Source organism: Apaloderma vittatum, unplaced genomic scaffold (genome assembly GCF_000703405.1).
Source record: "Apaloderma vittatum isolate BGI_N311 unplaced genomic scaffold, ASM70340v1 scaffold22739, whole genome shotgun sequence".
NCBI lineage: Eukaryota > Metazoa > Chordata > Aves > Trogoniformes > Trogonidae > Apaloderma > Apaloderma vittatum.
This window is the reverse complement of record NW_009734922.1, coordinates 19433-35905: the sequence shown is the minus strand read 5'-3', so window position 1 is coordinate 35905 and position 16473 is coordinate 19433. Positions and strand designations below refer to the sequence as shown.

The following is a 16473-nucleotide window of genomic DNA, read 5'->3' as shown; positions in this document are numbered from 1 at the left end:
TGTAAAACACCCCCCCGCTTTCGTTTCCTTCTAGTGGGAGCCGATTTAGGGCAGGTATTGCGGATCCGAGGGTCCTAACTTTTCATTACGTAAGGCGAGATATTCGCATCTAACGGGCTGTTACAGCCATTTATTTTTTTTTTTTTTCTTTTTGACACCGGAGTTTTTCATTTTTGGCAGCGGCTCCTTCTCCCAGCCCCGCGGACACACCCATGCCAGCCCTCCTTCCTCAGCCTCGGAGGCAGAAAAGCGAGCTCGGAAACGGAGCTTCCAAGTGTGACATTAGTGCAGGAGCTGCCGGGCTGGGTGCTTACGTTTGCAGTGATGGTTAGGGAATGCAGAGGATGCACCAAATCGCTATGTGAGAAATGGAGCATCCTCTTTTTTTCTTCTTTTTTTTTATTTGAGGAGGGGGGTATGTGTGGGGAGGAATAGTTTCTCTCCAGGAGTTCGATGGTAGAGAGTTTAAAAAGGTGCCTGCGTTTAAATAGCGATGAAGGTTACTGCTGAATCGCTGTCACGGGCCAAAAGTAGCGTGACGCATTTTTCTTCTGACTGACTGCTCTGATTTATGTTGCGTGCGCCCAGTGCCATTCCCTTGTAAAGGTAAAAGGTGGAAAAAATTAGATTCTGCTCTTATTTGCTGCTGTATAAACCCAGAATCGATCTACGGAGATGAACGCTCGAAGAAGCAGCAGGATAATCAGTGTCTAGCTGTCCTATTTTGATGGCATCAGTAGGATAAATATATACAGATTTAGAGGCAGGCCCTCGCACGGTCGCAAACTGCCTGCGCTTTTGTCTCCAAGGTGGTTGGAAGCAGCAGAACTGATTTCAGAGCCGGCGTTCAGCCGCAGAGAACCTCTCCGCTAGCAGAAGCGTTCCCAGCATCATTAACATTGTCCAGGCTGCATTTGTGTTGCTCACCATATATATTTTTTTAAATTTTCTTTTCTAATTGATGCCCGGTGCATTAGGACTTGGGCTGTCAGTGACAGCGGCGGCTGAACTACTCGATTTCAGCTGTAGCCGGGCTTTTTAATAGCCCAAGGAGTCTGCACTAGAGGTGGGCATAAATGCTGCAGTGTTTCTGGAAATGGTAAACATGTAGGGCAGTTTGCCGTAGGAGCCAGCGTTGAAAGACAAGTTGTTTTTTCACGCCTCAAGTTAATTCATTCAAGCTTATTGGCATTCGCAGCCAGATCCTAAATTTAAATCTTTTCTTTCTTTGTTTTTTTTTTAAATTGGTGCTGTTATTCAGGGAAACTCTGCGTTGCAGCAGTAGGAGGAAGGAGAAGGGAAAAAAGGAGGGGGAAGACATCTCCCAGATGTTTAGCAGTTATATAAAAGATGGGTATAAGGGTGTAACTCACTAGCTGATGCAATTCATGTAGCCCGTTTGGTGTTAAAAGAGCCATTTCGGCTCGTGTCAGATGAGTGTCAGGTGCTCCGGCTCTTCAGTTTTATTGTAAACTCGTCGGGAAAACGCCTGATTTTTCTATTTGATCTGCAGAGTCCCAGCTCAAAATACGGGCTCTGAGCACTGCTGCCGCTGTCCTATATATATTTGCTGTACGGTCAAGGCATCGCCGACTTAAAGTCCTGCTTTCTGCCCGTTCTTGCAGCCTGCTGGTTTCACCAGCCTTTGGCTGTGCCGGTACCTTTGTTCTCTTACAAAGACGTTTTTGAGAGGAGGAAGGAGAACCAGAGTAAGTGCCAGTGCAGATACGAGGGCCAAGGTGTGGTTTAAGCCGAGCGCTGCGTAACGCCTGTGAGCTTTGCTTTAAATCACGCATCTGTAATGTGGGGAATGAAGAGGAACTTTCCTCCCCATCTAGAGCTCTGCAGAGGGTTTCACTGGTTATGGCTACTGCAGGAAAAAAAAAAAAAGGTACAGTGGGTTTTGATGTAAAATCTCGCAAAAGCGCGATGTCACCTGGGCTGTGATGAAAGCGCATCGCCTCGCAGCTGCCTCGCTGAGGTTACCTTTCTGCTCCTGCCTCCAGTCTTCGAACTGGAGGGAATTTTTAAATGCTTCCCTTCAGCACATATTAGCAAATTAATTTTATTTATGCAGTAGTGCTCTGCGAAAGGCAGTAAAAGCATCCACTGCCTTGAAACATCACTAAGTTGGACCAAAGGAGTTTGTTTGTGTTGTGTCACCCCTGGCAACAGCGTTTTGGTCCATATCCCTGCCGGGTGTTGACTCACACTTGGCCAAGCCGTGACTTCAGTGTGTGGGTGCACATAGGAAATTTTGCATACGACCAAGGCAGAAAAAAAAACATAGAGATGTGGCTATTACGCATCCCTCAAAGTGTAATTTAATGCTTTTGCTGTAGGTGATGGTGGCAGACTGCAGGTATGAGCGAAGCTGCCAAGCAGACGAGCCCGCTGGAACCTGACTGCTTTTCCATTCTTTTTTTTTTTTTGATCCTTAGCGTGATTAAAGGACTCGCAGATGAAATAAAATATTTTATCTTTCCAGTTGAAAGTGCAGCGGCTGACTGGTGTTTTGACGTGCGCTTTTGAATAATGCAGAGGTTGTTTCCATCCTGGCTCTTTTATCTCTGAAGTGACGCGGCCGACTGTCAGCTTTCTCGCCGAGTAATTCTGTATTGTTGTATGCTTCTTTGTTGCAGAGCGATCGTCTTTTGATCAAAGGTGGTAAAATAGTTAATGACGACCAGTCTTTCTATGCAGACATTTACATGGAAGATGGGTTGATAAAGTAAGTGAAGCCTGATACAATGTTATGATTGGGAGCGTTCAGAAACGTACTGCAGATTAGCAAGGAATGGCTCAGTCTCGGCGAGCTCTATTAAATTGCAATGAAAAATGAATATTTCGCATATATCCTGGTGTTTGATGGAGGAACTTTAAAAACAAGATGTTAAATTAAAGAAACAAATGGGCTAAAACCCCACTGTTATTAAAAGTGGGTCAAAGGAGGTGCTTTCATGTGCTTAATTTTAGCCATGTGACTAGCCCCATGCTGAGAGGACACATATGTTTGAAGTTATCCCTGTTGTAACTTTTTACTGAGTTATGACTTAAGATACTTTGAATCCAGAGTTCAGCATCCAAAGGCAGTTTTAGGAAGGGAGGCTGGACTTAGGTGACCTCTGGAGGTCTCGTGCAGTGCCGACTTCTCGGATTCTCTGATGCAAGGATCAGTCCAGCCCCCTCGAAAGTTAAAAATCATCCTGTAGTTCAAGGATTGATGTTCAGACCTCTTTGCAGCACGCTTCTGTGTTTTTAGTGCTGAAACACGCATTTCTGGCTTGTTAAATATATTACAGATTTCTTTGGAAAATTACTGTTCGGAAAAAAATGGACAAGCCAGAGGTTACAAACAAGGAATTTTCCTGTTCCGGCTGAACGGTCAGCACATGTGGTTTGTTAATCAAGGTTAAAAGTTAAAGGAGCCAGCCAAAGACAGATAATTAATTGCACTTTAAAGAATATGTTTGTGAAGAGCTAGACTGGAGAGAGGCTCTTGTCAGGAATTTGGTGCATCCGCACGGGTTTGTGTTGGTGCAGGCACTACGTGATATTTATGTGTGAGGGGAAGGTAGGCAATATAGAGGCAAAAGTTCTTCCAGTGCTCCCCAAACAACACTAAGATCTAACCCGCTGTTAGACAGCTAGAATCAAGTGCTGAGCTCCCACTTGGCAACCCCAACAAAGCTGCTCGCGAGGCTTTTTGTCTGGTTGTCCGCAAGGTCCCGTCTCCAGCTGCCTGCTGGTCCGTGGGGCTCCTTCTTCTCCTTCCTGTTAAGTCTAATATTGCCCTGAGGGCCTGAAGCAGTTGCACTCTTTGGTCTCAATGATGCAACTGCTTCAAGGGGGAGAATAAAATATTATCGGCTCTCTGTGCTGATCTTGTATGTCGCTTTATACGGAAAAAGAAAAGGCTCGCCAGGATAAGTAGCACAGGGGTGTATGTTTACAGGCTGGTCACCTTGTTTGTGTCTGACTTGCTGTCTGAAACCTCTTTGCCCAGGCAAATAGGAGAGAATCTGATTGTGCCAGGGGGAGTGAAAACTATCGAAGCCCATGGCAGGATGGTGATTCCTGGAGGGATTGACGTTCACACCCGCTTCCAGATGCCGGAGCAGGGGATGACATCCGCTGATGACTTCTTCCAAGGGACCAAGGCTGCGCTGGCTGGGGGCACCACCATGATCAGTAAGCTGGCTGGTTTTTCTCTTCTAAAAAAGCTTTTGTCTTTCTCAGATAAGTACAGAAACCGTGGGCTATATAAATCACCTGGTATTTTGGACCAGGTACCAGCAGTGGGGCGTTTGTGTTGTCTAGCCAAGTTGCCGAGAAAAGTTTGTGTAGGGGTGGAAAAGCAAAAACCCAGGATTTCCACATCTTGCACTTGTCTGTCCCTTTGCTCTTCTCTGCTGGCAGGGCTTCCTTTGCCACTTGTGTGGCTTTGCGAGATTCTTGATTCTGCTTCTACTGAAACCAGTGCTTTGACCTCTGGCTCCAGTATGAGCAGGAGATTCTCCACATTCCTGCACCTCATTTCCTTTCTGCCGATGTCTGTGGACAGATCGCCATCATACGGGTCACACCCAGAGGCTTGATGCCAGTGTCCTCTGTGCCTTGAAAAATCGTGCCACTTATTGAAGGATTTGCACATGCCCACTTATGTTGCACACTTTTAGCACCAGGATTTTTGTTAGCGTTGTTCCTTTTGCGCTCATATCCTCTTTTGAAGGAAGAGAGAAATCGGGAAATGAAAACGTCTCAAAATAAAAAGACAGACAGACTGACTGACACCAGGATTAGACGCTTTTGGTGTTCCCCTCTGGTCTAAAATGCCTCATGAGTGACTTCCAGGCTATCTGTCCCCACTTACATTGGCTACAGATGCTTGGCTTGTCAGAGCCGGGACCTTAAAACTCCCTGAGTCATTGTTGAGCTAGAGGAAAAAAAATAAAAAAACCTCTGTTGCAGTGCAGCCGATCACATGTAAACTGTAACACGGCGTCCTGGAGTCTGTTGCTGCAAGGATAAAAGTGTAAAGTGACACAATATCTGAGCATCTTGCATTCTTTCGTGTCCTGCGAGGTGCTGCTGTTGCGCAGGTGGGGAGTTACTGCACAGGTGGGGAGTTAGGGTACAGAGAGAGAAAAGAGCGCGGTTCAGAACTGGCACTAGTGGCTCTTGTGGGATCCCTGGGTGTGGAGAGATCTTAAGCACAGCCAGGAATCGGCCTGACTCTCCTCAGTTCAAGCAGACCTGGCACTAGTGGCTCTTGTGGGATCCCTGGGTGTGGAGAGATCTTAGGCACAGCCAGGAATCGGCCTGACTCCTCAGTTCAAGCCTCACTCCTTACGGACTGGAATGTCGTCGTCTCCTGGGGGATGGCTGCGAGTGATCTTCCATCCCTGGCTCAGAGGGTGGGTTTGGGTTGGTTGGGTCCAAACACAGCTTCACTGCCTGTGTTTCGGAAACACGTGTTTTTCTGGGTCCAGACCTTGCAAAGAGGTTTTGTTTGGCCTGTGAACTTGGTCTAATGCTTCAAATAAATAACCTAAAAATAACCCAGGATACTATTTTTTCATAATATTATCACTTTAGAGTATGATGTTGGTGTGTGAAGATAACCTCACATGTACAGAGAATGTAAAGTGGAAATGTAGCTGTGGTTGGTCTTGTTGTGTGTACTAATATCCAGTTTTTTCTTCAAATCTTTGCTGTCAATTTAAATTAATAACACTAAAACGCTATTTTCTTTTCAGCTTCACTTCACTGACTTTGTTTCACTGGTTGTTCCTTTGTTAGTAGTACACCTGGTTCACACTCGAGTTATCATTTTGTTCTTCATTGTTAAGCTGAATTAGATCAAAATAGCATTCTCTGTTGCCTGCATCTGACCTTTCAGCAGCAAAGGGGCACTTTAAAAAACATTTTAGGCAGAAATCGCTTAGATAAAATTCTCTGAAGTAGCCCTTTGCTATGGTTGCCCAATGTTAAAAAGCGGCACAGCGTAGGCTGTGACTGTGGGCAGACCTTACTGCCTTCCCGAGCGCTTCGGATTAGGACACCAAAATAGACAATTCGTCTCTGAGCCGAAAACGTCGTCCTGAAGGACGGTGATGGCGCTGCTTGGGATGATGGAGAGACGGTGCTGATGGGAGGGTGTCGGCAGCTGGAGCTGAACGGTGGAAAGCAGGATAAATAATCCAACTGGACTTCAAAGCTTTGCAGACTCGTCTCTGTGGCAGCTCGGCTGTTCCCTTCGTAGCAAAATTATACCATTTGCAAAAATGTTTTTCCACGGTGAAGTGCGCAGAGCTGCCCTCGTGGACAGGTTCTTCATGGGTGGCCTTTGGTTCTTCCCAAAGCAGGTGGAGCTGGGGGGGGGGTTGGTCAAATGTCAGCCTTTTTTCTTTTAGGATAGATAGGACAGCATTTAGTGAACTCGGTCATAATATCGCAAGCAAATTGCAGCCCGAAAACGTGCTTAATGACGTTGTATATTTTAAATACTGTGCCTGGGGCTCCTCTCCTAGAAATGTGGCCAGCTGGGTGCCTCTGTCCCTTGGGCTTTTTTGGCAAAGCTAGCCTCATGGATGCAAGGTTTGTGGGAAAAACCACCAACGTTTCTTCATTTGTGCTTTAAGCAGAGCTTATGTTATTTATTTTTAAGTACCTTTACCCAATCTGTTTTTCTCTCTTATACGTAGCCCTCATTTCGGGCACTTAAACAGGTTAGCTGGCTTCATGCTTCAATTTGCTTCACATTTGCCTGCAGGGAGGGTACTTTAAGGCTGTTTACAGTCATTGCAGGCTCATTTTCTGTACATTTTTCCAGTGAAATTAAAACAAGACCCTTGGATGGGTTCCTATTGATTATTGGTTTTGCAAGAACCGCGGGTGAAATCCTGGCTTCGGCAAGGTAACGAGGAGTTTTGTTGTTGACCTCAGCAGTGCCAGGAATTCACCCTGAAAAACAACAACCCACTTTCATTTTTTTTCAGCTCTGATCAAATTCAACATTGTTCCTTTAATTCTTCTCACAAACCCATCCAAGGGAAGCACACAGGAGTTCAAGAATGTAACCTATTGTTTCCAAGCCCTGCTCTCATCTGCTTCCGTTCCCCTTTAAAGCAAATCCCTCGCTACAGCGTCACGGAGCGGAGAATCTGAGTCCCAGCTCGTGTCAGTTGGAGCAGCCCCGTTTTCCTTGTGGGACCAGTGGAGGTTTGTCCTGGTGGGAAGCACACCTGGCGTGATCCAGTGCTTCCCAGCTCGTCCCCTGGTGAGCTGGAGCGAGGGAGGTGATCAGAACGAGCCCTTTTCTGCTCTGCATCACCTGTATTGCCGTAGGGCTCATTGCTTTCCTGAGCCCTCCTCTGGGTTGCTTCTCTCAGGAGTTAGGGCTGATTTCTTTTTCTAGCTGCTCATTCCTCAGAGGCCATCTGAACAGGAATTCCAGCTATGATCCTTCTGTCTCTACCCTCTTCAGTGCCAAAGGCAAGACTCCAGCTGACTTTGCTGACGTCTGAAAAAAATCTGGTTGGTTTTGCTGCATGGAGCTGCCGCGAGGTGAAGTGACGTGTGTCATAGGATGGTTTGTTTTTCCGAAATCGCAGTTTGCATGATCCTTTCCCTGTCCCTCCTTACAAATAATATTAGTTGTGGGTACATCAGCTGAAGGCGAAGAGCACTGCTCGATTTTTAGGATACATTATCCTGGAAAAAAACTTGGAATGTCGCCCTTTGGAAATGTCAGAATGCAGTGTTTGGGCATTAAGTTGAAGGGAAGATTCCAGGATGATCCACAGAAGGCTTTGGAGAAGAGTATTAGATAGGCTCCAGCTCATTCAGGGGAGCTTCCCTGTCTTCCAGGAAAAGAGAACAATCCTTCTGGAGCTTTGGAAGAAAGGACTCTGTCTGAAGTTGCTGTGTACAAGAGGCTCTTTCTCCTCTGTGGAGCCTAGTGGTATACTTGAGCCCCTGTTGCCCCAACTTGGGGTAGGTTGGTGCCCGAGGATGTAAACCTGGAGCTGTTAGAGAAGGAAGGTATCGCTGCTAAGAACTCTCCAAGTTTTGAGGTGATTTGTTCACTTCTTAACTCTGGTGGGTGAAATCCCCATCAAAACTCCCTCTGGTTTCAGTGGAGGCAGGATTGCCTTTCTCTGCTCCTCACCCTTGAGAAAAGATGAAGCTAAGCTGTGTGTATTTGCCGACTCTCTGATCCTCTTGCCTGTTTAACGTCCTAGTGAGAACTGCATCTATCTCACACACATTTCAACCCCTGCTCCCGACAACTCTGCTCTTCCTGGGTATCTGCTGTCCTTGAGTGAGATGGTTTGCTGACATTGCCTGTGTTGACTCAGTCAACCACTGTTATAACCACAGAGAGAAATTACAGTGAGAGAAATTACAGCTCTTCCTAGCTTGGTGACTTGGAAGCCAGCTGCCTTTGGAACGTGCCTAGCAGCTATCCTAGTAACCCGGAGAACGTACGCCTTTGTGAGCCCTTGTACTTGGGGAAGTTCAGAGAACGAAGGAGAGCTCACGTGCGGGCTGGCGGAGGTTTTCAGGAGGCTGGTAGCTGCTCAGCTACAATTGCATTTGTAGGGAGTTGACACCAGATCGTGCTGAAGATTGCTGGAAGTTTCCAGTCTAGCATGCTTTGTCACCTCTCGACTTCAGAGCTGAGCGTAACTTGAGAGAGTGGGGCCACCCCGAAGGAGATCAGTCCCAACTGCAAAGTGAGCTTAAAGTAGGGTTTAGGAAGGGGCTGGGCAGATGCAGCGTGGCATGGGGTGGTATTTAGATCCACGGGTGAAAACTAGATCATGTTCTATTCTACTGGGTGCTCCTATTCCATGTTGTTGGGGTTGGTCCTGGAAGAGAGCAAATGGTGAGTGAAGGAGGAGAATGGAGACAGAGAAGGAGGTGACAGCAGTTGTGCAGGAACTTGTGGCTGGGCTGGAAGCATAAAACCAAGCGTTTTGAGTCCGAGGGGGCAGTGACCGCAGAGCTGCCGTGTCTCACTGAGTCTCTGTGGCCGGGCGTACGCGGCATTGCATCGTTCCGCAGACACCAGCCGGAATTTTCGCTTTGCACCCAGTAACAGAGGAAAAAGGGGAACTGGGCGGTTGGGCACCAGCACTTCAGCCGCGCTGCGTTGGGGTGGATGGCCCGTTTCCCTTTTTAGCAACTGGCGGGGGTTCTGCAGCAGGGAAATGTTTAATTCTCTAGAAATGGAATGAAAATGTCCACTTGCTTGTACAGAAGATTATTGGTGATTTCTATGGGCAGAAGCTTCCTTGAACTCTGTTACTAAGATAATGACGTTACCCCGCAGGAGTGCCCAGTCCCTCCGGCCCTTTCTCTCCTCTCGCCAGCTCCCCTCGGTGCTTTTTATCCCCTCCCACTCTCCAGCCTCTGCACTGATTCACGCTAAATCTTGTTCGCTTCGCTGATCCTGCTGATGTGTTTGTTGCTTTCATTCAGAGCGGAGCTTAAAATCATTAATGAGAAAGTCGGCCCGTAAACAGAGATGGGCACTCCCCCGGTGCGAGCTGCTCTTCTCAAGCTTTTAAACCCCTCTAAGTCCATTAGGCAGCTCTGCCCGCAGCAGCGTGTGCAGCTCCTGTCCCGGGCACAGCCCGCCTCTGCTCCCTTGCTGCTGGATGGGATCACCTCTATTGTTCTGATGGGGCTTCCAGAGGGGTCTCGTCGGACGTGAATGGAATGAATCTGCCAAGCCCTCGCTGCTTCTTGCCAGTTAGCACAGAAGGAAGCAGCTGTTTGCCCTCAGTGCAGGTTGTGTGGTATTGTGTGTGTTTTATTTTTGTTTTTTTTTCCCCTTTGGGCTGCAATTTTTTGTTTATCTCTGCCGCTGAGAGAATAGGCTCCTGCGAGGAACAGACGAGGACTTGAGGAGCCTGTGTAGCTTTGCCCTGGGTTGTTCAGGAGATCTGTGGTGTGATCGTGTCTTTAACCCTGTCAGGTTTTTTACCTGTCAGGTGTTCAGGCTAAGGACTCCACCCACCAGCTGGGCCATCTTTGTTCCCAGTGCTGAAAGGTGAAATAAGCAGTGACTGGTCTGGGGCTGGAGTCCTGTGAAACCACCTACTTTCCCATCTTCTGTCCTCCACAGAGCTGCCCGGCATCCTGACCCTTGCTCCTCTGGATCCTGACCCTTGCTCCTCTCCCAGCCTCCTGCCTCTTTAGCATCACTGATTTTTTTTCTAAAAAGCAGGTGAGCAGGGCTCTAGCTCCATTCTTGCTTTGCCGTGTCCTTCTCTGGACCTGCTCCACCCTGTCAGTGCGGAGGAGGGAGGGGACGGAGGCTGTCCCGCGCGCGCTGGAGCCTCGAGACTCCGCTTTGGTTCTGAACAGATCAATGGCAACACCGCTGACGGTGCAGCTGTCTTCCTGCAGATGTGACTGACCTAGATTTTTCCACGCATCCTAAAAGAGGGATTTGGCACTCAGTCAGGAGAAGTAACCAATGGTGTCTGTTTATGCAACAGCACTTAATCCCTCTTATTCCGTGTAGCAGTTGGGATCAGTAGCATGGCTTTCCCACTGCCTGGAGAAGAGTTTCTGTTCTTTTGTTTGCAAGAGCTGCTTTTAAATGCGTCCTTTGCTTTCTCATGTCCAGTGCTCTCATCCCCAAGTCCCTTGCCTCACGCGTGACACGCAGGAGAAGTAAGGATCCGACAGATCCCGCTGGTGTGTCGCGCCTTAAACAGCCCCTTCCTTAAACAGCCCCTTCCGTCACTGGAAAACGTGTGAAGGGGGCAGGTGTAAAAGTTGGGTCCTTCAGCTAAAGCCTGTCTACTGTAGATGGAAAAGCAATCTCAGAAAAATAAAATACTATTACCCACCTCTGTTAATGTAGCATCATTAGCTGTCTGTGGTAGGTTTTCGGGGCATCTTGCTAGATAACCTGTCTTAATCACCTTCAAGTTGAGACAAGGTCGTAAAAGATAAAGCAGGAAACGGTGCCTCCGGGTCTTTACTTGACTTGTTTCTCTGGGCACCGATTTTTGCCTTCCTACCCTTGGCTTCTTTTACCTTCCTGTCAGCTTGACTCAGCAGAAACTGTCTTTGTCAGGCAGGAACTTTTAGCTTTTCATGTTGGGAATTAGCTGTGCGTGTCGGGGGAAGGAAGGAAGCAAGCGGTGCCTGAAAGAGGTGATGGCTGGAACTAAAGGCAACATTTCTCACTTGGGTGGATTCGGGCGAGCGCTGCCTGCGGTCAGCAGAGCCTTTTTCCATCTTTCCTCCAGCCACTTCCCTTCACTTCGTAGATCCCATCTGCTTCTTAGAAACCGGATTTTTTTTTTTAATCTTTCTGGTGACGGGGAGAAATGCTTAAGGAATACAAATTAGCTCCTTCTGTCTAGCAAACTTTAATCATGCTTATAAATTGCCGCTTGTTACCAACTTGGGGCTGCGCCTGCATCTTTGCACAACTCTTAACTCCCATGGAAGCCGTGGGCTTTTAAGAGGAATGCAGTGATGGGTGCTTAAGAGTAATGGCTTCTGGGAAAAACCTCTTTTCTTCCCTCAATACACTGCAGTTAGTGTCACACCTACCTTGGTAACAATGGGTCCGTCATTTGATTTCTTCTTGCTGGCGGCTAGCTGTCCATAGTGGGAGGTAGTTGCTTTGCCAAGGGGTTGTAAGCTTTAACTGCCATTAGTTAAGTCTACCTAGACCCTTGTATTATAAGCACCAAGTGATTACTTTTATGTAGAGCTGCCCAGGAGCCTGATGTGTGAAACGCTACACGTCCCTTTGCAGTGACACGGTCCCTGTCCCTGCGAGGTGGGATCCGTGCAGCTGCTGACACCCAGTCCTGGCACCTTGTGATGCTCAGCTCTGGTTGCTGTCAGGATACGACTAAAAGCAAAAAACAACAGCCCACAAACTGTGCGAGCAAGAGTCAAGGTGAGCCCTGTGTGTGTAAAATACTTTTGGCTTCCTGGACCCTGAAAGTCTGTTTGAAGCAACAGGAGGAACCGTTGTGCTTCAACGTGCAAATGTGAACAGGGAGATCTCCCGGTGAATTTTCGAAGCCCATCCAAAAGGGCCGTGCTTTTGGAAGTTCCCCTCCCTGCCTGCTTCTCAGGCGTATTTTCAGCAGATTGCTTTGTTCCTGAAAGCAGTTACATATGTGCAGTGTGTGTATTTTTGGAACCTGGGGGACTCTGTGGTGTTTTACATATGAATGAAATTCCCTGGCACAGCCTACAGGCTGGTGAAGGAGTTCCTTGAGAATGATCCCGCGTTAGTTTGCACCGCTGTGGTGCAAAGCTCCCAAAGCAGAGCACAGCAAGAGACAGCGTAACCCAGCATTGCTGCAAAAATCCCGTTCCAGAAATACCTGTCAGTTATGTTACCTCCCAACAGGCTTTTCTTGATTTCAGCTGAGATTTCTCAGGTTTTGTATTGGTGCCCAAAGAGAGGAGTTCGGCTACTGATGGAGTACAAAGTACTTTTCAGACTGATGTGCAGAGAGTCTTTATCCACTGTGAATTGAAAATGTTTTGTGAGGTCTCTGTAGCTGGAGAAGGACGTAGATGTGCAGGATGTTCCTACGTGAGAAGAAGGAAATTCAGCATTTGGGGACTGTGTCACAGAATTCCTGTTTAAACTAAGGATGTTCTACTTAGGGCCTCCTACAGGTGATTATTGCAGCAGCCTCTGTAGCTATTTTTGCAGGTAATATTACCCTTATGAAGGTGACAGAAAACCAGCGGGTGGCTGGGTGTGGTCAGAAGATTGATGGGTGCAGTGTCAATGTGCTGGTCCTCTGTGAGGTTTATCAGCCCTTAGGTCCTGCTGCACCTCCACGTCCCACCACGGTTTTCTCTGTGGACTCACGGACAATTGGGTCTGGTTCAGCCCTCACTTCCTTGGCTGTGGTTCTGTGTGACAGCCCCCAGAGCCGGTGGTTTACCTGGGAACAGGATGGGGACTCAGTGTCTTCACCAGAAGTGGGAGTGGTACGAGGGGGACTGATGAAAACCTCTTCCTCAAAGCGTGATGTCGCCTCATCGCAGCCACAGCAAGAGGAATTATCTGCTCCGTGTCCAGCCAGGGCAGATGTTTATATGGAAATACAAATACACAGAGAGAAAGGACAGGTTCACCAAGCAGATTTTTTTTTTTGCCTTTTTCCCTCACAAGCTGTTAAAAAAAAATAATTCTATAGAATCACAGCTCTTCCTGTTTAGTTTATTTTGTTGGGGAAAAAAAAAAATCAGCTTTCTAGTCTCAAAAGCATAAAGCCCTCTCAGGAACATCACGAATTTCCAGTGTAAAAATTCCCGTCTCCAGTTGTGTTGTCCCCGAGACAAGCATAGGCAATGGAACGAATCTGAGAAGCCAAAATCTGGTCTTGGTGACAATGATACAAATCCAGAATTGTTCCGGCTTCCCGACTAGTGGAAAAAGCCTGACGGGCAGGGTATATCTCCACTGACCTGAGAGGGACAGAACTGGCTGACGGCGCTTACTTTTGTCCTCTTGTTTCTGATCAAACTTTTGCCCCTTGGATGTGTTGTTATGGTTGTGTTTTGCCTTGACTCGAAATCCATGGCTACAGAGGTTTTCTCAATCCCACTCCCTCAAGGTTTCCAGTGGAAGTCTTTGAAGTCCTCTGTACTTTTTGTGGGCTTCGAGTGTGGAATATGCCTAAAAGAAAGATTAAATCTTGGAATCACTTAAATAACTCTTTTGGACTTGGCTCCTTGCCTCCTCTATCGTGGTGACCTCCGGAGCTACAAGCTTGGACGTACAATAGACCTGGACTCTAAAGAAATGAAGCCTTTTATGATCTGATCTAAATATATAGTCCTTCCAGCTGGTGAAGAGGGTCATTAATTCCTGTTTGGACATACAGACCCCAGTTCTTTACATTTGTGTCCAGCTCCCATTAAATTCTGAATCATATTTTGGATCTAATCAGCTGAAAGGACAAGTGAAATATCTATATGACATCAGTGAGGGAATAACAGAACATTGCAGTCTGAAAATGTAATCAGTGTAGCACGGTGATGTCTAATTTTTCTGAGCCTGGTCCAGCTTCTGCTTCTCCACATGGAGTCTAATAAACTGGATCTGAACCGACAGAAAACAACATGCGATGTCACTTAGCCTGCTTTTTCTTCTCTTAGTTTGGCAGACACCTACAAGTGAAGAATCCTTCTATTAGCCTGATAAATGCTATTCCGTGCAGAGCGTTGTTAATCTTCCAAATAATCTCTTTATTTCAGAATCTTTTCTTAGGGGAAAAAAACCCCACAACAATGAAATAATGTGGGAATAGATCCCCAGAGACATGCAAAGCTGAAATCCGATTGCTGGACCCAGGATGTTAAGAAAATTCTTTATTTGGCTTTTCATTACCTTCAAGTGTATCAGCTCAGGTACATCAGATACACGACAAGTTGACCTTAAAAGAGATCTTGGCACTGTCCTTTTTTGTCCTAGATCAAAAACGTGACCCAGAGTGTGATTTGGAGGAAGAACTGGGTGTATGAAATAAGAACGTAGGGGATGTGAAGCTCTTTTAGGTTACTTGGTTTGGGATTTTTGAGCTCAGAAGAAATGCTGAGGTCTCTTTTTCTAGCCTAAACTGATGCAGAGCCGGCGAGCTGGCAGGTGTGTTTCAGTGCTTCAAGGAGAAATCGTGTGGCCGGGATGCTTGAATTTTGCACAACTTTGTGACTGGTCGTGGCAGCTTTTGTTAACTCCATTTCTTGACACAGGAGGGGCTCGTGATGATACGTAGTAGAAAGGATTGTGGTGTTTTCCTAGCTGAGAGTTGCAAGTCTCTGGATGAAATAAGGTCTCTGATCATGGGATAATCCTCCATGAAGCTTCTTGGGTCAGACAAGGGCCTGACTTCCAGTTCATGTATATTGAATTTATTCCACCCACTTTCTCGTAGCATTCCTCCCAGTTCCCACCAGTGCTGGGAGAATCCAACTGCAGCTATAGACTAGCAGCAACCCCAGACTTCTAAGCAGGGAGCTGTGCAATTACCGGGGCTGAATTTAATTACAGCCTCTCAGTAAACTGGCTTGTGACAGAATGTACGACTCCATAAATTCGCCAGATTTCATCGCATGCCGTGGCTGCGAAGATTAAGTAGTATTAAAAAGGCAGATGTGTTTATAGTGATCAAGCCACTATTTAAAGTTTTGGGTAGGGGAAATCTGTCTGCTAACAGTTAAGCTTAAATGTTAAGGATTTTCACCTTATAAACTCCTCTTAAACAATGGGCACATTTAATGCTAGTGGGAGCAGGAAATAATGCGTAGAGCTGCAGTTTATAACAGCAACTGGAACCCTGCGTACATGCTTTTATTACATACACAATTTTGGTAACATCTGACCCTAATTGACGTTTATATTGTCCATATCAAATAGTTTTTCTCTTTCCTTGGTAGTGGTGCTCATTAGCTGAAGACCAAGAAAAATTTAATGCATGATTTAGATCACACATAATTAAACCAGCTGAAAAAAAAAACCTTTACAGGGGAAAACTGGAACCAAGGGCTATTAATAGAAACTGCAGGAAGGGGTTGTTAGCAAGCCAAGGCCTGCTCAAATGAGGCAGGATGCAAAAAAGCAAAAAAAAAAAAAAAATTGAACATGCCACAATACCAGGAAGCTATAAAACCCATTAATCCCCACCCATGAGCACATCCATCCCAAAAGTAAAGTTTTGTTTTCCAGGCAAGGCTCTCCCACTGCAGCCATCATTGCACTTGGGCTTAGCGAGGGGTCAAAAATATAAAGGCACGGCTCTTAAATTGCATTTTTTTCAGAGCTTCCAAGTGCCAGACGGAGATTATGTGGGATTTTTTATGGCTTCAGTCCCAAAGCATCCTGCGGGCAGCTGGTTAAGTTCCCCAGCCTTCTGCATGCGATCCCTCGTGCCCGCGCAGAAGAGCTGTCCCCGAGCGCGGTCTGGGCGCTGGCGAGAGCCGCAGATAAAGCCCTGCTTCAGGAAAAGCTCTGATGGACCAGAAAGCCGCAAGATGTGATGCAACATTTTATAAAGCCACCGTTTAAAGCTGAGACCGGCACCATTTTAAGCGTGCCGTGGTTTGAAAGTACGGGAGGAGATGTAGCAGTGGAATGAAGAGCAGAAGGAGCTCCCTTTAAATCAATTCCTCCAAGTTTTTGCCTTCCCCTTTTGTTCAGCAGCGAGTCCCTGATGCCCTGCTGGCTGTTATCTTCCCCCTCCTGCAGCGTTCGACCGTTGCAGCTCGCCGGCCACGTCACGTTTTGGTGTGGCTGAACGCCAGCTCTGGCGTGTTCAAGCCCCGCAGAGAAGCCACCGGTGGTTGGTGGTGGTGTCTCGCTTGAGCTTCTTGTCTGCCTTTAATCTTGAGCCGATTAATCTGGCCAAGGAGGAGTGAAGGATCGGGAGCGAGACTGGCAGGGAAAAAAACGGGGGGGGGGGG

The 16473-nt window shown here is 47.0% G+C and overlaps 1 protein-coding gene across 1 annotated transcript in view; it reads left to right on the top strand.

Moving 5' to 3' along the window:
- Positions 1–2645: 2645 nt before the first annotated feature.
- The window catches only part of LOC104279236 (dihydropyrimidinase-related protein 2), a gene marked incomplete at its 3' end in the record, with an annotated part of 33257 nt that continues 19429 nt past the window's right edge, over positions 2646–16473 (top strand). The window contains exons 1-2 of the mRNA XM_009876443.1: positions 2646–2731; positions 4007–4191. Coding sequence (XP_009874745.1) covers positions 2712–2731; positions 4007–4191 — 205 coding nt within the window. The remainder of the gene's footprint in view (positions 2732–4006; positions 4192–16473) is intronic.